Source organism: Arvicanthis niloticus, chromosome 11 (assembly GCF_011762505.2).
Source record: "Arvicanthis niloticus isolate mArvNil1 chromosome 11, mArvNil1.pat.X, whole genome shotgun sequence".
NCBI classification, from domain to species: Eukaryota; Metazoa; Chordata; class Mammalia; order Rodentia; family Muridae; genus Arvicanthis; species Arvicanthis niloticus.
The window spans coordinates 41271313-41293378 of NC_047668.1; the positions used below are offsets into that span (position 1 = coordinate 41271313).

Sequence of the window (22066 nt, forward strand, 5' to 3'; positions counted from 1 at the left end):
GGCATCCCAACCCACCCAAGCCCATTCTAGTCTACCCTACTCTGCATCATACCACCCTGAGCTCCAAAGGGATGCTGAGCTCCCGGGAGCATGCCAGACAGAGAAACTCACATGTATAGCAGCATAGTGAAAGTACATAAGCATGAACAGGAGGGGTGTAGGTGACACCCTTGCCATCCATAAAAACCATCGACTGGTGCTCTGGCCCCGTGTCTCTAGCTCCTACATAGATGGGAGGTTTCAGCTCCTCTGTTCCTGTCATCTGGCTGCTCTCAGATATCAGCTTTCCACCTTTGAGGATGTAGTGAGATGGGTCATTTGAGATGGTCCCTCCCTGTCCCTCACAACTCCGTGGTCTTCATTTCAATAGGGTCTCAAGTAACAAGCTAAGCAGATGCTTTACCAGACACATCTGCCATAACCTGTGGCTTGAACCAGAGGTCCTGAGGGTCTAAGCCTCTCACGTAGTTTAGTAGGCATTAAAAGAAGACACACAGGGGTGAGAACTGGGGATATACAGCTCAGTTTGGGAGAGTGCTTGCCTATGCTTGAAGCCCCAGGTTTGATCCCCAACACCACATGGATGCAGCGTGGAGGTATATGCCTGTAGCCTTAGCACTTGGGAGGCAGAGAAAGGCCAGGGTCATCTTAGGATACACAGTGAGTTCAAGGCCAGTCTGAACTACTTGAGATCCTGTCTCAAAAAGAAAAAATTACACTGTCTCACAGCCAGCTGAACCCAATACTTTCTATTAATGGTGCTGGGATGGAACCTCACATGTGTTCTCACCCACACGTACTGTTTTGTTGTGTGTCCACTCTATTCATCATTCCAGGGATGTATGTGTGTGGTGTGCCATCAGTAAGGGAAGCTCTGGGCAGGCAGCCTGTAACTGAGGTCCTTGAGGGAAGGGAACTTGAGCAGGACTTTGAAAGATGGGCAGGTTTGTTTGTCCATTGCAATGTATTGATTCACAGATTATGACAGGGATGGGACCAGCTTCTTCTTCAGATGCCAGACAGACTACTCACTCACGCACCAGTCCCTCCAGTGTATTTCATCAATGGTAGCTCTCTTCTAAAGCTATTGGACTTTGTTTTGCTATGTGTACACACACACACATACACACACACACCCCAAATGCAAGCCTTGAGCGTGCTAAGCAAGAAGCTACAAGTGAAACCTGGTGGTTCTCCTGCCTCAGCCTCCCAAGTGCTGGGACTATAAGCTCATCATCACACCCAGTGAATCAGTTTATTGAAAGGATATCCTGGGCTGGAAAGTATGTTCTGTCCTAACTAGGTTTCTTTGCTGCTACGATTAAACCCATGACCAAAAGCAAGTTGGGAAAGAGAGAGAAGGGTTTATCTTGCTTACACATCCCAGGTCATAAGTCCATCACTGAAAAATGTCAGGGCAGGAACTGGAAGGCAGAAGCTGAAGCAGAGACCGTGGAGGAACACTGCTCACTGGCGGGCTCCCCAGGGCTTGCTCAGTTTATTTTCTTATTGTCTTGGTTTAGATTTTATTGCTGTGAAGAGACATCATGATCATGGCAACTCTTAAAAAGGAAAATACCTAATAGGGACTGGCTTACAGTTTCAGAGGTTTAATGCATCATCATTACAGTGGGAAGTGTGGTGGCATGCAGGCGGACATGGTGCTGGAGGAGCTGAGAGTTCTATATCTTGATCCACAGGCAGCAGACTAAGTGCCATGCTGGGCGGAGCTTGGGCATATGAGCCTTCAAAGTCCTCCCCCACAGTGATACACATCCTCAGAGGCCACACCCACTCCAGCAAGGCCACACCTCCTAATAGTGCCACTCCCTATGGGCCAAACATTCAAACGTAGGAGTCTATGGGAGCCATACCTGTTCAAACCATACTTATACCTCCCAGCCCCACACGATTATTAATTAATAAGATGCCCCCACAGACTTGCCTACAGCAAATCTGATGGAGGTGTTTTCATAATTGAGGTTTCTTCTCAGACAAACCAGTTTATGTCAAATTGACCGTAAACTAACCAGTACAGGTTCTTGTTTTCAGAGTTAATCTGAGAGCGCTCCAGCTGAACCTCATGCTCCAACCGCCTTCACCAGCAACCATCCATAATCTCCATAGAAAGACGCCTGGGTATTGGAGACAGCCCTAGTGGCCTGAGCCCTTAATCCCAGCACTCAAAAGGCAGAGGCAGGCAGATCTCTGTGAGTTTGAGGTTGGCCTAGTTTACATAATGAGTTCCAGGAGAGCCAGAGTCACAAACTGAGACCCTGTCTCAAACCAAACAAAACCAAACCAAAAGTCTACGTGTGGCCGTGAGACTCATGGCCGGAAGTTTAGTCTTTTATTCTTTGAGATTCCTGGGACTAGCTCACTCTAGGCACACTTTTCTCTGCCCTTAAAAATTATCTTGGAGGCTGCCTGCTAGCTCAGTATCAGTGTGGGTTTTGTTTTCAGATGGGCTCCTGCGGTCCAGACTATCCCCTCAAACTTGCTAAGAAAGTATACCTGGAGATGACCTGAATCCCCTAATCCTCTGCCTCTGCTTCATGAGTACTGGGATGACAGACATGCGGTGCGACGCCTCCCTCTGTCTAGGCCTTCCAGACTCTCACGGAAGCCAGGGCTCCAAATGTAGCTGACATTATACGTGATCTCAGAGAGAACACGGGCTTTGGCAGGACTCCTGTGCAAGCATAGCTACGGAGACAAGTCTGGGGGAAACAGTTGAAGTCAAGAGTAGCAAGAAAAATTTGGCTGCTTTGGAGAACACAGGAGCTCTGGCTATATTTAAACCCGGAGTCACATGACTAGACTCTACTCGGGAAGGAGTAAAACATGTTTTCTTTTAAATGATTAAACTGAGTTGAACTTTGTTCAAGAAAAATTCTCTCTCTCTGAGTTTCCCTCCCCCCCCACCCCCCCCCGGCTTGAAGATGAGATTTGTTTTCATAAAGAGAAAATTTATGTCAGTAATCTCTAACCTAGACACGTCTGTACACTCGGAACACCCAAATGTCATCAAGTCATGCATGTGGCCTCATCCCCTACATCTGGATGACCAACAAATCCCATTTTAAAAAGGAAGGGGAAGTGTAAACACTTGCTTTTCTCTAGTTCTCTTGGTAATACAAACACACCACACAGATGTGGTCTCGTGTGTATCCCACTTCCGTGGGCATAGGTTTTTAACGTCTGTTCCTGCGGTGATGAAAATAGTAAAATTTCATGCCACTGTTGGGTTGGGAGAATTTAGCCCCAAATTCCACTTTCACATTGGGTTGGCCAGTACGGATGGGGGTTATTGGCAAGTCAAAACCAGAGAAAACTAAACTCAGAGTATTTAAACCACCCTGCCTTGGAAAGCGCTGGAAGGGAACCAGGCAAAGAATCAGCCTATGGGTAAGCCTCCAGAAATTGTCCCATAAAAGCACAAATCTAGCCAAGCCAGGGTCGCCCCAGGCCTGTAGGAACCTTGGTGGTGACAGTTTTGGTAACCAGAGCTATACCTGGAGAAAAGGAAGCCATAGCCTGCGGTGAACCGGCTAGAGGAACTCCAATCGGAGGTCAGACAGGAGTGAAGAGGAAGGACTTCTTTCAACCTCTAAATTCACCCTGACCCGCCCCGGGATCTCAATCCTCCAGTCTCCTGCACAGCCTTCCCTCTCAGGTTCACACGCATACCCTAGAGTCTTTGCCTAGGGACACGCCCCTTCAGTGTGCCCCGCCCAGGGCTCTGGTACACGCCTCTCAACCCGCATTCAGGCGGCCCACCCTGAAGGGCTCCCCTCCCCTAGAAATTCTCTTTCTCACTTCTCCGGCTCTCCTTTTCTGTCTCCCTCCCCCGCTCACTTTGCCTCTGCTGTCTCAGACCTGTACCTGAAGTCCCAACGACCTCCTTTCTGTCAGCGCTACTCTCCAACCCTGACTCCTGATCTTCCCCTTCCCTTGGCATCTGGCTCTGCTGCAAGCAGTCCTCTGTCTTTCATCCCCGGCTTCCTTCAGCCGGTGTCTTGGTCCCCTTGCTCCCATCATGACTCCCACCCGTGCTCCATGAGGCTCGCCCAAACTTCCCCAAGATGATCCTCTCGCCCTGATTTCCCTTCCACCAGTCTACCCACCCTGCACCCTTTAAGGCTTCCTTCCATACATTAACCCTGTTGCACCTCCCTCCAGTACCACCCTACCCCAAACTTTCCACCTCCTTAGTGTCTCCCTCTCCTCATCCCCCTTACCCTTCTCCCCCCAGGATCACCTTCCCCATTTTCTCCCTGTCCCTCGACGCTACCCCCGCCCCACCCCGTCCTTCATCTCCTTCTTGTCTTTCCCCATCCTCCCATTCTCCCCTTGAGGAGCGCCCCCCTCCCCTAGCTGCCTCTACCTCCTCCAGGCTCCCAGATCGCCCTTGCGTCCCTGTCTCTCCCATCTCCGCGCCCCCGGTGACTCCTCCCGCTCCCCCCATCTCCCATCTCCCCCGTCCCCCGCGACTCCCCCCATCGCTCCATCGCGCCACCCGCCGCTCAGTCCTCTAGAATCCCCCTTGCTGCTCCCTCGCCCCATCCCGCCCGTAGCGCTCCCGCCCCAGTCCCGCCCGGCTCCCCGGCTGCGCGCTCCAGGCTGGGTGCGCGCCATGGGCAGCGGCAGCAGCCGGAGCGGCCGGATCCCGAGGCGGCGGCGCAGCCCTGACAAGCGCCAGACAGGCCCGGGAGAGACAGCCTCGGAGGGCGGCGCGGCTGACCAGGCCCCGACGGCCACAACGCAGGAGGAGAGCAGCCGTGACCCCCGCCCCGCGACGCCCCCCGGCGGCCGGGAGGAGACCCTGCGCCTGCTGGACGAGTTGCTGGCCGAGTCGGAGGCCTGGGGGCCCCAGGAGCAGACCCCACGAGGCCCCGCCCGGCTCCCACCCGCGGTGAGTGTGGGGGCCGGTCCCTCCACTCATCCCTCTGCACCCCTAGTGTCCTCCCACCCAAGCTTCTGTCTCTACTTGGCACCTCTGTCCCCAGCTCACCCAGAGTGTCCCAAGTCCCTTATAGGGTTTTGTGCCCCTTCCTTATCCTCACTCCTGCATATTCTCACTCTGCCTCCTGGGTGGGTACCCAATACTGTCTCTGTTTCGGGGCGACTTACAGAGACAATCGTAAAAGAGCAAGTACAAACAACAGTTGGCAGAAACACCTAGAACTTTCTTCTGGCTCAGGGCTTGCTTTCCTTTACCAGTGGGGCTGCATGCGGTCCAGCTGCAGCATCCTTACAGTCCAGGTGGGAATTGAGCAGTAAGGGCCTCTGCTTTGGCCATCAGGGAATACGGTGGGAGGAGGCGATAAGTGGGTGGACCACCTGCCAAACAGTGGTTGGAAACCGCCCTGCTGCATCGAACACATCTGGATCTTTGGCTGGCCAGGCAATTCCCATATTACAAGCTATTTTTAAGATGCTTTGACTCTCTTAGCTTCCTTATCCTCTCTTGCTGAACACTTGTAATAACACCCCCGCTGTTCTAGAAAAACATGTCTTTGCTGGGTTGGCACGTCTTTACTGCTACAGAGCTAAAAATCAGAACGGGTCTTAGCTGCTCCTGGCTGGAAGAGGAAGCCAAAGACAGTATTTGGAGCCAGAGGTTTCTGCAGGCCAGCAGAGGTGGAGGGAATCTCTTCTTGGTCCCAGCTACCAGACGAGCAAGGCCACTGGGATGGTGGGAAGCCCCGGGTACAAAGCTCTCTCTGTCCTGTCTCTCCTTCCCATTGCCCAGTTGAGATTTATAACAGGACAAGTGAGCTGTGGTGAGGACTGAATTATATAATGGGATTCCTCTAAGACTACATCAGCCTACAGTTATGTAACACCAACACTGGATAAACAGTCAGGGATCTGGGGGGAGATTTTGACATAGCAAGGAAACAATTTTTCAGCGTCATTTTCAAGCGCTTGGGAAACTTCCAAAGGTTTGGAAATAAACGGATTTCCCCTCTGTCTTTCGGAGTATCAGCCTGGAAGAATACAACAGAGACAGGAAGTCCCAGCCACTGCTACAGCCCCTAGTAAGTGGGGCTCGCATTAGCTATCAGGGACAAAGACAGCTGCCCAGAGCGCTGGTCTGGGATCCAGGGGGAAGGGAGAAGCCTCAGTCTGAGGAGCCCACAGGAGGAGTGACAGACATGCTCTTGTCAGACAGACTCAAGTCAATCAAGGGCAGATTAACTTGAGTCTGAAAAAGTCAGAGGACATGAACAGAAGTGAAGAGGAGTCTCTGTGTGACCATGATGGTGGGCACAGGCTGGGATATGGGGTGAAAAGGCCTTCTGCTATGTCTTGCTATGTCAGGGGTATAGACTTCGTTGAGAATGAAATGTGCATTTGAAGACTGAAGAGGGTGAGATTTTTGTGTTGTTGAGATATTACTCAACAGCAGGAGAAGGGTGGATCAGACAGAAGAAAGCTTGGGGCACCGTGATGCAGCAGGGTTTCTCTGGATGTCTAACTGACCAAGTCCTCAACCCAAGGGGTAGCAGAGAGGCGTGAGGAGGTAGGTTCAAGAAATAAAATGTGGTCAGGGAATGGGTGGTGCATGCCTTTAATCCCAGCCCAACACTCAGGAAGCAGATGCAGGTAGATCTCTGTGAGTTTGAGGCCAGCCTGGTCTATAGAGTGAGTTCCAGGACAGCAAGGTCTACACCGAAAAATCCTGTCTTGAGAAAAACAGAAAGAAAGGCATGATGTGCCGGGCGGTGGTGGTGCACGCCTTTAATCCCAGCACTTGGGAGGCAGAGGCAGGCGGATTTCTGAGTTCAAGGCCAGCCTAGTCTACAGAGTGAGTTCCAGGACGGCCAGAGCTATACAGAGAAACCCTGTCTCGAAAAACCAAACCAAACCAAAACAAAACAAACAAACAAAAAAAAAACAACAAAAAAAACCACACACAAAAAAAACCAAACCAAAAACAAAAAAAAGGCATGACATCAGAGCAATGGTTACTTTTTTTTTGGGGGGGGGGGGGGTTGCCTCAGATGTGTCTCCTTACCGTGAATGTTTCTCAAACTAATGAATGAGTCCCAGAGTCCTAAGAGGGTGTTCAGGTCTAGAGAGACAAAGTCAGAAAGAGAGGCCCCTGCTTTTAAAAACACTGCATGTACTAGAGCCTGGAGCCCAAGCTTCTGTGCTAGGTAGCTTGCCCTCGTCTGTAACGGATTCCCTCAGGGGCTGTACATTTTACAGGACTCTGTATTAGTAACTTACCACTGAGCTAGGAAAGAACTGTAAGTTCAACAATCATCCACGGAAAATGGCCTTCCTTCAGAATGTTTGAAAGAACGTGTCCCCAAGCAAAAAGGATCCTTTGACTGGGCATGAACACACTTTCCCTATTATTTTATTGGGATGGAAAAATAAAATGTTTCCTTATATTCATAATCCTCTAACCCTTAGGAGAAGGTGCTCCCCCTCTTTTTTCTTGTTAATAAGAACATCAAGATTAAATGACAATCCTTTTAAGGGCCTTCATTTAAACACTTCACTGAACACTGGACTAAGGGCTAGCTCGACAGTAAAGGACTTGCCCAGCATGTTCAAGGCCCTGACTCTGATCTTTCATTCCATGAGAAAACAAGGAAAAATGATTTTGACCACTGTTGACTGGGGTGCTTTAGGGGCTGGTTACACATACCCCTGAATCATCATCCTGAATATAGTGTCACACTGGATTTTTTGTAGATTTATTTATTTATTTTATGTATGTGAGTACACTGTAGCTGTCTTCAGATACACCAGAAGAGGGCATCAGATCCCATTACAGATGGTTGTGAACTACCATGTGGGTGCTGGGAATTGAACTCAGGACCTTTGGAAGAACAGTCAGTGCTCTTAACCACTGAGCTATCTCTCCAGCCCTTTATGCTGGATTTTTGTTTGTTTGTTTTGTTTTGTTTTTCGAGACAGGGTTTCTCTGTGTAAGCCTGGCTGTCCTGGAACTCACTCTGTAGACCAGGCTGGCCTCAAATTCAGAAATCTGCCTGCCTCTGCCTCCCAAGTGCTGGGATTAAAGGTGTGCGCTACCACTGCCCCCCTCTATACTGGATTTAAAAAAAAAAAAAAAAAAAAGAAAACATTTTTATTGATTCTTTGTGAATGTCACATCATGCACCCCAATCCCACTCATCTCCCTGTCCCTTCCTATCTGCCCTTGCAACCTCCCCCCATAACTCCCCAAAACCTAAACAAACATCTTGTCATGGAAGCTGTGTTGTGTCACAGTGTGCCCCACAGTGTCACCCTTTTGCCCACACTTCTTTATTTGCAAATATTCATGGCCGTGAATCATTGGCCTGGTTCCAGGCCTCTGGCCTCTGCTACACTGTCAATGTTGGATCCTCACCAGGACTCCTCTCAGATGGCCTGCTGTTGCCCTGTGCCATGGCACTGTTGTCCCTTCACATCTCCAGGAGTTCCTAGATGGGGCATATGTTGGGATGGGCCAACTCAAAGCTGTGGATCTGAGCCTGGGTGGTAGCTGAGTTGGTCAGCCAGCCAGTTCTCCTGAATCTTATACTGGACGACAGTTCTAGAGAGCCAGAAGGGTGGCTCACTGGTTCTGAGTTTTTCCTGCTCTTGCAGAGGACTCAAGTTCAGTTCCCAGCACCCATGTCAGGCTGCTCAGACCTCCCTGTAACTCCCTCCAGTGCAGTGCTAGTGCTACAACCCTTTAATACAGTGTCTAATGTTGGGGTGACCCCAAACCATCAAATTATTTTCATTGCTACTTCATAACTGTAATTTTGCTACTGTTATGAATTTTAATGTAAATATTTGATATGCAAGATATCTGATATATGACCCCTGTGAAAGGGTCATTGGAGCCCCTAGGGGAGTTGTGACTCTCAGGTTGAGAACCATTGTTCCAGGGGATCTGATGCTACCTTCTGGTCTTTGAGGACACTGCACTTGCTCAAATCCACACAGACACAGACACAAATAATGTGTAAAATCGTAAAAATAAAAGATACAGTTTTAGTTGCTTGGAATTAAACTCCTGACTTCTGAAAGAGCAGCCAGTGCTCTTAACTGCTGAGCTGTCTCTCCAGTCCCTATGTAGACAATTTTTGAGGTTGCATTTGTTTGTTGTTTTAGTTTTGTCAAATTGAGAGTTATAAGAAAAAAAAATCAAAGGTAGGGATACTGTTTCTAACTCTTTTCTTTTATGTGTGTGTATCTGTATATTTGTGTAATTCTATTTTGAATTGTCCTACTTGAACTATCTCATAAACACATTTTCCCTGTAGGGTATTCTTACATATTTTAAGGGATGTGAGATAGTCTTTCAAATCCCCGGCCTTTAAGTCATGGACCCAACCCCCCTCTTCTGCTACTGTTTTGGATTAATTTTTAATCTCATGGCCACATGAAGTGCTCAAGGCAGAAATCCTTTCCCAGAGTCACTAGAACTTGAACATCAGTAGTATTAGTTGGGGTATTTGAAACTCCAAATTCTGCAGAGGGGGAAAGCTGAGTATAGCTGAGTACACCTAGGGATTTGAATATGTTTTTAAAAGCCATTTAGTAATCTTGAAGGATTCAGCGGAGCCCCTGTCAATCAGTCGGCCTCTTCCTGGGTAAAATGAGCTGTATAATATTGTTTCATCTGTGGAGGGTGGGGGCAGGGAACTAAAGTGCTCTCTCACCTTTTCAGATGTTTGTTACAGTGCCATAGTGTTTGTGTGCGTGCGTGTGTGTGTGTGTGTGTGTGTGTGAGAGAGAGAGAGAGAGAGAGAGAGAGAGAGAGAGAGAGAGAGAGAGGGAGAGAGAGAGAGACTGGGCTATCTCAGTCCCAGAGTAGGCTGCACTGGTGATGGTGGTGGGTACTTTTAGAGAAGTAACTGGTTCAGTTCTCAAACCATCTATTCAGTACTTTTAGTGCTGGGTAGTAACTGTTACCTTCCTCCTCTGCCTTGCAAATCCCAATCAGTGGTGACCTAGGGAAACCATAGAGCAACACTGCCACTGAGTTTGTGTGTGTGTGCGTGTGTGTTACTTTCTCCTGGGGCTGAACGATATCTTGTTCACCACTTTTGCAAAATTTCATAGTTTCATATTTTTTGTAGCTAAAAGGGACTGGAGGAGTCTTGTCTGTTGCCACCATTCGAGGGTGACTTAAGGGTGATCATGGCTGGCACTGCTGTGGAATCTAAAGGGAAGAAGCTCACAGCTGCAAAGCAGACTTGCCAGAGGGACTTAAGGATGCTGGACTCACAGCAAAAACAAAACAAAACAAAGAGCTTCCAGACAGCACCAGTCTGTCTGCAGTCAAGGCCAGAGCAAAAATCACACCTGTAAATAGCATGAAGTGAAGTCTGAAGTCTCCATGGCACATCAAGAAGAGCAAAGCACTTGGCTGATTCTGAGAACTCACACAATGCTGGGGGTGGGGGCGGGTCACAGAAGGGGGTCCATGCTGCAACAAGGAGGCTCTGAGGAAGGAGCAGGAGCTGTCAAGGACTGGAGAAACCCCAGGCAAAGGAAGTCTCCTCATTGTGACAGATGGCAAAGGGCACTGCAGGAGCCCAGCCCTTGATAAAAGAATGGCACGTTCCACCAGAAACCCAGAAATGGGAAACCACTTCTGTTTTCTTTCTAAGCCAGGCTGTGATGGTGCTGGCCTGTAATCCCAGCACTTGGGAGGCAGAAGCAGGCAGATTTCCGTGAGTCTGAGGCCAGCTTGGTCTATATAGGGAGCTCTAGGCCAGCCAAGGCTGTATGGTAGGACTCTGTCTGAAAAAAAAAAAAAAAAAAGTCAATTCCGAATAGAAACAATTTTAAAATGAAAAGAAAATAGGAAGGCAGATGCTCCTCTCCGATCATAGGGGCAGGATCCTGGGAGATTGTAGCATCAGTAGGATACCAGGAGTACGATATTTAAAAGCTAGGGGTGCAGTTCCTAGGGGCGGGAAGGCACAGATGGGCCCTAATCCCTCCGTGGGTTTTCCAGCTCTGTTAGGGTCAGGGATGGAGGAGCCCCAGGAGAAGGTACCACATGTGCCTCGCTTGCTGTTGGGATTTAGTGGTGGTTATGGAGGACTGGGGCTTTCTGTGAAGCCAAGAGAACACTTCCCAAGAGGCCACCGACGCGGACCAGTGTGCTGGAAGACTAGCGCTCTCTAGTGGTGAAGAGCGGAATCTGACTGGTAAAATCCTGAAAACTGCCCTGGTAGGTTAAGTTCTGAAGGGCTCCTTAATACTTTTCTGTCTGTAATGTGTTCAAGTTTGCACAGCTTAAAAAAATTTTTTTTAATTAAAAAAAAATTTAAATGTAAAAATCGACCAAACCAACCAACCTGGGATTTAAAGGAAGATAATTCATAGAGAAGACGACTTACAAGCACACGGGAATAAACAGGAGTGCATCGGACAGTACGGGTGACCATCACTGTGCTAAGAGAAAGAAGTCAGATGGTCTATACTGAGGCTTCCATTCCTCTGGAGGCCTGTCTGCCGTGGCAGAGTAGATCAGGAGCTTCCTGGGGGAGGGGCGGGGAAGAAGGGAGCAGAGCTGAGAACGTGTTGTGTGTGTGGGGGGAGGGGGGTTGTGAGCTTGCTTATGCCCTAGGTTTAGTGGGTGTGGCTGCATGTTTATGAAGACTGTAGGAAATTGTACCACATGTTTATGAAGACTGTAGGAAATTGTACCACCTGCAGTGCCCTATATCCATTGTACATATAGTACATTCGTGCTCACGTACACACTATACATACAAAGCTGATCAATTAAGGGGAGAACATTCCATAGAAGATGCAGGATATATTTTGGTAAGTAAAGTAGACTATATTTCTAAAAAAAAAAAAAAAAAAAAAAAAAAAAAAAAAAAAAAAAAAAAAAAACCCTTCAAAACCTTACATACAGGTACACACATATGTGTGTACACACAAGAGCACACTTACAAATACATATACACAGGTGCACACTTACAAGTGTATATACACACACGCACACACTTACTTGTAAGAGTCCAAGGAGACCTGAGGAGATGCTGCCTTTTCAGCTCCTCAGGTTCTGTTTCTTTGCATGGCTGTGCTTGTTTGTCTAAAGCCTTCTTGAGATGGTGAGGAGAGCTATGCCCACTCCTACCACTAGGGGCACACTCACAAGCGCACCTACACCTTGAGCTCAGCACAATTCCCGTGGCCCCAGCTCATGCTCTGTTGGTCCAGATGTGAGTGTGAGCAGCTGGTAGCAGCCATCCAGTGGGCTGGAGAGGAGGCTCCACCTCTCTGTCTCTGCCTTTCCTTCAAGGTCTTCCTTGGCTGCGGCAAGACTTCGTGTTCCAGGAGGGAGCTAATGTATTTCCCACCTGTGGCAGTCAAGTTCAAGGCTTAAACAAATTGGCCGGAGAAAGTGCCATGTATCAAAACACGGCCTCAAAGAGAAACAGAGGTGAGAAGTGGACAGATGGAACAAGTTGGAGCCCTCATGGAAACAGCCAGAACGTGGCTCGTCTGATCCAAGTTCTAAGAGCACAGTTCACATGGCAATAGGGTTTTGTCATCCTGGCTGTCTCCAGGGAAGGTAGTGACCCCCTGCTATCATCAAGCAGGTATTCCTATAAGCAGCAGGTCTGGGGGTTGATGTTGGTGCTGGATTCCACCTTGGATCCTGTCACCTGCCTGGTCAGAAACCATAACAAACCTTACAATCCTAATGAGAGGACAAGCAGCCCAGCAGATGACAGCAAAGCTGGCTCCAACGGAAGCTAAACTGAAGATATAGATGTAAGAGGCCTTCATAAAAAACAAACAGACCAGTTGCAGCAGGACCGACAGCTAAAGCTTATGGAAAGCTGTAGGGGGGCAGATTGGTGTGAACGTGAGACAGAAACTTCATGTACACCCAGAAGGATGGAAAATGTCGTCCAAAGAGGTTGTTTCACGGCATGTTCACAGAAGCATTACCACTGCAGCTCACACATGGCTGGAAGCACCACCATGTCTATCTGCAGGTAGATGGAGCAGCCACACGGAGGACTATCCATGGGGCAGGATGGGTTCTGTCAGATGTTGCCCCATAGACGGATGTGCCTTAAAGGCAGTGTGCTGTCACCAAAGGACAAATGCATAGGAGTGTCTACCTGTAGCTACTCAGACTGGGCAAATTCAAAGATGGGAAACACTGACCATGGTGGTTATCAAGGGCCGGGAGAGGCCGTGGGGAATTAGTGTTTAGTGAACTTTCAGCTCAGCAGGATGAAGAGCCGTGTGGCCAGTTGGTGTGTAACAGTGTGAGCGTGCTTAAGCGACACAGGACACGCTTGGAAATAACTGAACTAGAAAAAAATGTAGGGAATGTGTATTTTTACTACAGGTAAAGTGTTTTGTTTTCTTTGGTATTTGAGGCAGGGTTTTATGTAGCTGGCCCCAAATTCCTTTTGCAGCCGAGAATGGCTTTGAACTCCTGATCCCCCTGCCTCGGCTTCCTGAGTGCTAGGATGACTGGTGTATGACATTATCCTCAGATAGACTTAAAAATACTATTTACTTATTTGTATGCGTATGTGCTTGTGTGTGTTTATATGCAGCGTAAGCACACAGGCGCCTCTGGAAGCCAGAAGGTAGCATTGAATCCCCTGGGGCTGGAGTTACAGGGAGTTCCAAGCTGACACATGAGTGTGGTAACCAAACCCAGATGCACTCTTAGTCTACACTGCGGTATTAGTCAGGGTTCTCTAGAGGAACAGAACATATAGAATGAATCTCTTTTTCTACATGTATAGAAGGAAGATCTATTAGAATCACTTACAGGGTTCCGGGCAGTGGTGGCACATGCCTTTAATCCCAGGACTTGGGAGGCAGAGGCAGGCGGATTTCTGAGTTCGAGGCCAGCCTGGTCTACAGAGTGAGTTCCAGGACAGCCAGGGCTACACAGAGAAACCCTGTCTCGAAAAACAAAAAACAAAAAACAAACAAACAAAAAATCACTTGCAGGCTATGATTCAACTAATCCAACAACAGTGGGCTACAAATGGAAAGTCCAAGAATCTCGAAGCTGCTCAGTCTGCAAGGCTGGATGTCTCAGCTGGTCTTCAGTAGACACTGGAATTCTAAAGAAGTAGGCTCTAGTGCCAACGAAGGAATGGACTTGCTAGCAAGGGGAAAGAAAGAAGTCAAAGAACAAACGCTTCCTTTTTCTTTAGTGTCTGTTTGTTTGTTTTCTATGTTTTTTTCTTTCTTTCTTTTTTTCTTTGAGACAGGGTTTCTCTGTGTAGCCCTGGCTGTCCTGGAACTCACTCTGTAGACCAGGCTGGCCTTGAACTCAGAAATCCGCCTGCCTCTGCCTCCCAAGTTCTGGGATTAAAGGTGTGCGCCACCACTGCCCAGCGTTTTCCATGTTTTTATATAGGCTTCCAGCAGAAGATGTGGCCCAGATTAAATGTATGTCTTCCTGGGTCTACAGAGCTAGTTCTAGAAAGAAAGAAAGAAAGAAAGAAAGAAAGAAAGAAAGAAAGAAAGAAAGAAAGAAAGAAAGAAAGAAAGAAAGAAAGAAAGAAAAAAAGAAAGAAAGAAAGAAAACCCCAAACAACAACAAGATGTGTCTTCTTGCCTCAAGTTCTGGTTCAAAGGCAGTATGTCCTCCTACCTCAGAGGTCTGGACCAGAGGTGGATTCACACACCTCAAACCAAGCAAAACAATTTCACAGGTGTGCCCTTTAGTTTTGGATTGTAATTCTTTCTGATGTAGTCAGGTTGACAACCAAGAATAGCCATCACAACTACTTACTGAGCAATGTCTCCATCAACGTCTATCTAGGTTAAAACAAAAACAAAACAACTTTCAAAATCTTTCCTGGAGGCTGGGGAGAAGGGTCGGTGAGCAGAGTGTCTGTGTGCAAATATGAGGGTCTGAGTTCAGATTCCCCAGCACCAATGTAAAATCTGGATATGGCAGTTTGCATCAATAACCTTAAATGTTTTGGGGATTGTGACAGAATGTCCCTGGAGCCCACTGGCCAGCCAGTTTGTCAGTATTTGAGCTCTGGGTTTAGTGAGAGACCCTGGCTAAAACAATAGAAAAATAGACTGTGATAGAGGTAGACACTTGACTTCAAGCTGTCCTGTTTATACATGGATGTGCATAGGTATCACATATACACACCCCCTATATGTGTACATGTACACACACACACACACACACACACACACACACACACACACTTTCCCCAGAAAAGGTAATGGCTGATAAATTGAATGTTTGATTTTTTTTTTTAGCTTATGCTAATGGATTCTAGAACAGAATTACAAATTCGAAACTGCTCTCCCACCTCCTGGAGCATTCTGACTGTGGTCTCCAGGCTGCCACAGAGCAGAGCAGCCTGCTGCTATCTCACCTACTTCCTTCTTGGCTCTAGGTGACCAGTCCTTCCCTGAGACTTTTGTCCTAGAGGATTTTAGGTTTTGTTGTTGTTGTTTTAAACCCTGATCTGCATTACTGTTCCTTCAAGTTGCTATAACAAAATGCTTTAGGCTAGGTCACCTACAAGCAATGTATACATTGCTCACAGTACTTTTTAAAAATTATATGTGTGTGTGTGTGTGTGTGTGTGTGTGTGTGTGTGATGATTTATTTATGTGTTAGTACACTGTAGACATCTTCAGACACACCAGAAGAGGGTATGAGATCCCATTGCAGATGGTTGTGAGCCACCATGTGGCAGGGAATTGAACTCAGGACCTCTGGCAGAGCAGTCAGTGCTCTTCACCGCTCAGCCATCTCTCCAGCTCCACATATGTCTTATTTTGAGACAGGGTTTCTCTGTGTAGTCCTGGCTGTCCTGGAACTCACTCTGTAGACTAGGCTGGCCTAGAATTCAGATATCTGCCTGCCTCTGCCTCCCAAGTGCTGGGATTAAAGGCATGTGCCACCACCGCCCGGCTAAATTCTCACTCTTAAGCCTAAGCTGGTTTTAAACTTGCAGCATTCCTCCTGCCTCAGCATCCCACATGCTGGGATTACAGGTGTGTGCCCAGATTAGACACGAATTTAGTGCATACTTGCTGAAGGGAAGGTTCAAGGCTCTTGAGGCTGGGTGATATGGTTCCTGGAGATGGAGATAGGATGGTCTGATGCTAGGCACATTGGGACACTGGTGTCTTGAGGTGAGAGACAGAATGGACCCCACATGGTAGTAGTTGGGGGGCAGGAGATCTGACCTCAGTGCTGCTGTTTCCTTATTTATTTGTTTGTTTGTTCATTTATGAGTTTTATACGTCTCTCCCACAGTGTCTTAGTCAGGGTTTCTATTCCTGCACAAACATCACGACCAAGAAGCAAGTTGGGGAGGAAAGGGTTTATTCAGCTTACACTTCCACATTGCTGTTCATCACCAAAGGAAGTCAGGACTGGAACTCAAGCAGGTCAGGAGGCAGAGCTGATGCAGAGGCCATGGAGGGGTGTTACTGGCTTGCTTCCCCTGGCATGCTCAGCTTGCTTTCTTATAGAACCCAAGACTACCAGTCCAGAGATGGCACCATCCACAAGGGGCCCTCCCACCCTCGATCACTAATTGAGAAAATGCCTTACAGCTGGATCTCATGGAAGAATTTTCTCAACTGAAGCTCCCTTCTCTGTGATAACTCCAGCTTGTGTCAAGTTGACACAAACCCAGCCAGTACATACAGCCTCAGTTTTCTTGACTGCAAAATGGGTAACTGGGGCTCCAGGGTCCGAGGGAAACTTCTCCATTCTGATGTTTACAGACTTTGATTTAAACATGGTGGCTGTTGTCTCTTCCATAAAGCTGGAGTGTTAATCCACTACACTGGTGACAACTTTCTGATGCCTTTTCCTATCTTCCTGCTCAAGGTGTCCCCAGAGAAGAAGGTCAAGGATGACCCCGAAGACAGCTGTGCCTCTGAGTGAGTATGGGGAGGAGGGCAGTGTCCTCCATGAGCCTAAAGTGCTGCCTTTCCAGCCACTTAGAGCCTTCCAGTCCCCTGTCCACATGCCAGGGAGGCTCTCAACATGTTGAGCTGTGCCCTCAAGGGCCATGAAGGGTGGCTTCCGAGCCTAGTACCCACAGCAGCTCTGAGCTTCCTCCGGACCTGACCTAGCTTTCTGGTTTCCTGGTTCCTTCCCTCCCTCCCTTCTTCCTTCCCTCCCTTTCTTCCTCCCTCCCACATGATCTGGCTTCTCTGTGGCCACTCTGGACCCTTCAGGTTTGTTCAGACACACTTGGGTGTCTGGCTGTATCCCATGGTTTTATCTGTAAAAAATGGTCCTTTGCTGTAAGGACTTTACTGCTGCTCCAAAACAGTAAAAAAAAAAAAAAAAATGCACTTAAAACTCCTGCAAGTTTCACGTGCGGTGCTGCCAGGCTGGTGGCCCAGCCTTTAATCCTAGCCCTTAGGACACAGAGGCAGAAACAGAGGCAAGAGTTTCAGGCCAGCCTGGTCTATATAGCAAGTTCTAGGCTACACAGTGAGACACTGTCTAAAATAAACAAACAAATAAACAAAAAAACAACAAAACCCACCCCAAACCCTGCAAGTAGTGTCCCAGAGCCCTGGACTCTGCCTTTGAAACTCCTCAGAGGCTGGGAACACAGTTTAGTGGGAGCTTGCCTGGCATGTGCAACGCCATAGGTTCACTGCCCGACACAGAGATAAAATGGGAGAGGCAGCAAGACGGCTCCATAGGTAAAGGCACTTGCCACCAGGTCTGACAACCTAAGTTTAGTCTCCAGAACCCACATGATAGAGAGGGACAACCCAACATCTACACACTGTCCTCCAACCTCTAGTGTATGCCAGGGCACGAGCCCTTATACACATATGCACATGCAAATAAGTAAATACACATAAACACACACACACACAGAAGAATCTCAGTGCTTCTAGTCCTTAGAGTGCACGGGACACAGCGCTGCTCTGTCAGACTCCTCTGCTGGTCCATGTCTCTTCTGCCCCTTCCTCTCTGGGTATCAACCTGCAGGGATATCAGCATACATAGTGGGAGAGGAAGTGTGAGGAGTCTATAGCCACTTCACAGCCATCTTGGATGCCAACTGCTTCAGCTCTCACTGGCTCAGCTTTCACATCTACTAGTGCCAGGGGCTGGCAGAGGCAGGCTGGCAGGGGCAGGCCTAGAAGGGCTTGTTCCTGTTGAGGTTCTCCAGAATGGCAAGAAAGCCAACTTTCTGCACAGCTCTGAAAGATTGTTCTGAGGGTATAGTGGGCCCTTGTATTCCTTTCTCTCTGACAGCAGTCAGTAGGGACTCCAGAAGAACAGTCAGGAAGGGTAGCCACTACTACTATTCCAGGATTGCAAGGCTGCAACCAACTCACAAGCAGTCATTCCTGCTCAGTCCCCCGTAAGTCTTCATCTTTGTATCAGACACAAGCAGCACCTTAGCCATCCTTTGGTTTGTCCTGGGATGCAGTCCTTCCTGCTTACTGATGGAGACAGCAAGAGACTACTCTAGGGTCATACAGCTACTGTGCACCCAAGGCAGCCGAGATCTGCCCTCCCCCAAAGCATTTGGGTGTCCCCTTTGCCCCGTAGGCACAGTAGGAAAGGCAAATGCTTCGGCAGCAATCAGATCTCCAAAGGTCAAGCAGCTTACCCAGGTCTCTCACTCTGTTTCTGGAGAAGTATACAGAGTCCTGGATGTGGTTCTTGGAGGGTCATCGAGGAACCTCAGATGGGTCTGGACATCTGACTTGGCCTGCTTCACCCTCATTGCAGGTCTTGGTGGATAAAATAGGAGGATGACAGTAGATATGAGTAAAGAGTCATGTCTATGTGTTGGGTAGGAAAGAGATTTGGGTGTCTCCAGAGTAGAGGGTTTTGGTTCAGATGTTAGGACAGACCACTTAAAGACCACTGTGGTTGCTAGAGGAGATGGGAGTTTGAAGGTGACATCCACCTCTGTCTGTATTTCTCACCCACAGAGCCCCAGGCAGCAGCCCCAAGACACCTGAAGGGCAGTCGGCCATCTCCTATGATTACTCCGAAGAAGAGCTCATGGCGAGCATTGAGCGGGAGTATTGCCGCTGAGCCAGATGAGCGGCCCTGCGTACCACTGACCAGGCCTTGCAGGTCTGTGAGCTGGGCTAGAGTCAAGGGCACCAGCTTATCCTACCCATGACCTAGCCAGAGGGGAATCACGTCTAAATACAACTATCTTTCTAAACTGATGTTTTAAGATTCATGGTCAGAGTCCTGCCGATGGATGGCCTGGCAGACCAAGAGTGAGGACAAGTAGGTACCAGGCCACAGGTGTGTGCATACCTCCTCTTACTCGGATGGGTAGCCTGGCTGCGTGGTTCCCCCTGAATTCTGAACTGTTTGTTTGCCCTACTTACTCACTTTCCAGGTGGGGAAGGGTCAACACCTCTTGGCATCTGTGCCATAGGCCTCTAGAAGTTTCCACCAAAGTATGTTCTGTCTCCACACTAAGATTTCTCCAGAGGGATGCAGTTACCTCTAGATACATCACTTTCCATGTGCATACATGGAAGGGCCTAAGTGCACAGGTGGCAGGCAGATCCCAAGAGTGTAGGTCTAGGTAGGTCCAGAGATTGCATTTTTGACAGTACAGAGGCAATGGCCAGCTGCAGGTGCAAGGACTCAGGGCCTGAGTGAATCACTTGGCTTTTCCCTTCCGAGTGCTGAAGGCTTCTCCAAGCCACAGCGTAACAGGCTCCCCTGCTTGGATGTAGTAGGCAGAGAGAGGGCTGGGAACCACAGACTGCTTTGGCACCCCAGTATTACATTAGCCATCACTTCCCTCTCTGGGCCTCTCAGTTTCTCTCTTGGGGAGAATCCTGGAGGTTCTCTGAGGTCTTTTAAGCCTGATCAGTCTGGCAGCTCCATCTTCCAGCCCTGCCATCTTCCAGAGCCCATTGTGCTTTTATCCATCATCCTGCAGAGCAAAGAGCTGTGATGGAGATGAGAGAGGGGATGCATGCAGGTCTTCATGGCAGCTGCTCTCCAGTTTCCCTCTGGCTGGCAGTCTGGCTAACACCATGAGCCTCTTCTCCTTTTCCTGCTTGGGTGGAAGGTAGTCACAATAATGATGCCAAAGGAAGGAAGGAAGGAAGGAAGGAAGGAAGGAAGGAAGGAAGGAAGGAAGGAAGGAAGGCAGGCAAAAAGGGTTTGTGTGGTCCTGTAGAGCCTTGCTTGGCCTTGCTCGGGTGTGAAAGCACCTGACCAGCTGAGAGGAAGGGTTTGTAGATCTGTGAGTGGAGGGACAAGCCCACATCGCTGCAGTCATCAGGGTAGAGGGTTATTGAGACCTTAAGGCTGCATAGTGAGTTCAAATCCAGCCTGGACTATGTTGTGAGAGTCTGTCAGAAAAGGAGGTAGAGAATCGGGGAACAACGACAACTTTTGCTAAAGTCAAAACAGGTCTTGGCTTACGTTGCATCCCGGACCAAGGCAGCGACTCCACCAGTATCTTCCCTCTCCTGAGAACAGCTGCCAGCCCAGGAATCCTCAGAACACAACCTACAGTATCTCAGGAACCAAGGAAGAATGGTCACTGAGACCGTCCCCACACCCACAGTCCTTTGCTGTCACCTGCAAATGATTCCACAAACTTGTGACTTGACAAGAATGCCTTTGAGTACTCAACTGGGAGACAGTTGGAGCCCAGAGCCATGGAGTGTCTACCAGTCAGCTGAGGGTTGGGTCAAAACCTCCCAGAACTAGCAACTGTATCTTACTGGAGCCCAAAGGACTTCTTTTACTATGAAAATGAAAGCTGTTTCTACTTTAATAACACAAATATTAAAAATGCTTATTTTAAAAGAGGTTAAAAACGTTCATGTTTTTTTTTACTGAAGGATGGATCAGGCTTTGAACTTGATGTTGTAAATATTTACAGCTGTTATGTGTTTGTTCCAATAGGGACATTCATCTGACTAAGGGGGGGATGGGGGATAAAAAGAGAGAAAGACAGTAGCCTCGTGTTTCCTGGGGAAACCCTTAATGAGATCAAGGTGCTAAGACATAAAGAATATATCCCACGGAAGTTAACATTCACAAACATGAAGTGTGCACCTTCTGAAACCTAAGAAGCCACTGCCGTTCTCAGATCTAAAGGAAAAAACCCAAACCAAACAAAACCCTGAGTTCCAGAAAAGATCTACTGAGCAGTGGCTAGCCAAACCTCGTATGTGCCAACAGATAAACTGTGGCCCTGGGAAACTCAGGCTCCAGAGAGGCTGCAAGAGGCAGGTTGGCTATCACTGTGGCCTACAGGAGCATTTCCTGTACTGCCCAGGTACCAGGTATCCACCTATGTCCCATACTGCACTGCTGCTTCATGTTTGGCTACCCACGTTGCTTTCCCAGACACGTGTCCAGCTGTACGTAATCAGAGGGTAGGGTCTGCCCACATAAAGCATTAACTAACCCTGGTTCCCACGAGCATCTAAGTAACCAGAGATGGCCCCTGCCTCTGCAGTAGAGCTTCCTCAAGATGTGTGAAAGCTGTGTTTGAGAAAACCAAAACCCTTCTGGTCAGAAATTATGAGTAGGCTTTCTGGACAGAGGGGCAGTGCCTTGAAAAGCTTCCAGGCCTCTGCTCTTATGTCCATGTGGTCTTGGGTCAGCTTGGCAGGGGCCTCCCCCATCAGCAGGGCCTGGCCAAAACTGCCTGGCACAGTTTCAGCACCCTTCCTTTTTTTGATGTTCCAAATTTCCAAGAGCCATTTCATTTCCTGGAACTCCTGCCTGGGAGTCCCGCCCCTGGTAGATTCTGGGATTCATGACTGGATGACACTGTCCCCCTGACAGAGCTTCCTTCCTCACAGGGTTGCACTCTGGAGACAAAGTGTCTATGCGCAGCAACCAAGTCAGATGGTGAGCGTCAGGTCCGTGGGTTATTTTGCCTCCCGTCAAGAGTTGGGCAGAAATAAAATGTAGTATTTGTTCAAGGGTCAGGGAGATGGCTCAGCTGCCAAGTCTGACAACTTAAGAGTTCCATCCCCAGGGTCCAGCGGTAGAAGGAAAGAACCAATTCCTATTGATTAACCTCTGACTCCTACACACATGGCACACATGCACTCACACCACATTCAC

The 22066-nt window shown here is 48.5% G+C and overlaps 1 protein-coding gene across 1 annotated transcript; it reads left to right on the top strand.

Moving 5' to 3' along the window:
- The first annotated feature begins 3754 nt into the window (after positions 1 to 3754).
- Positions 3755 to 19176, top strand: Cys1 (cystin 1). Its single transcript, XM_034513949.2, has 3 exons — positions 3755 to 4915; positions 16844 to 16896; positions 18931 to 19176. The coding sequence occupies exons 1-3, from the start codon at positions 4637 to 4639 to the stop codon at positions 19034 to 19036; spliced, it is 438 nt and encodes a 145-aa protein (XP_034369840.1). The 5' UTR covers positions 3755 to 4636; the 3' UTR covers positions 19037 to 19176.
- Positions 19177 to 22066: the final 2890 nt, after the last annotated feature.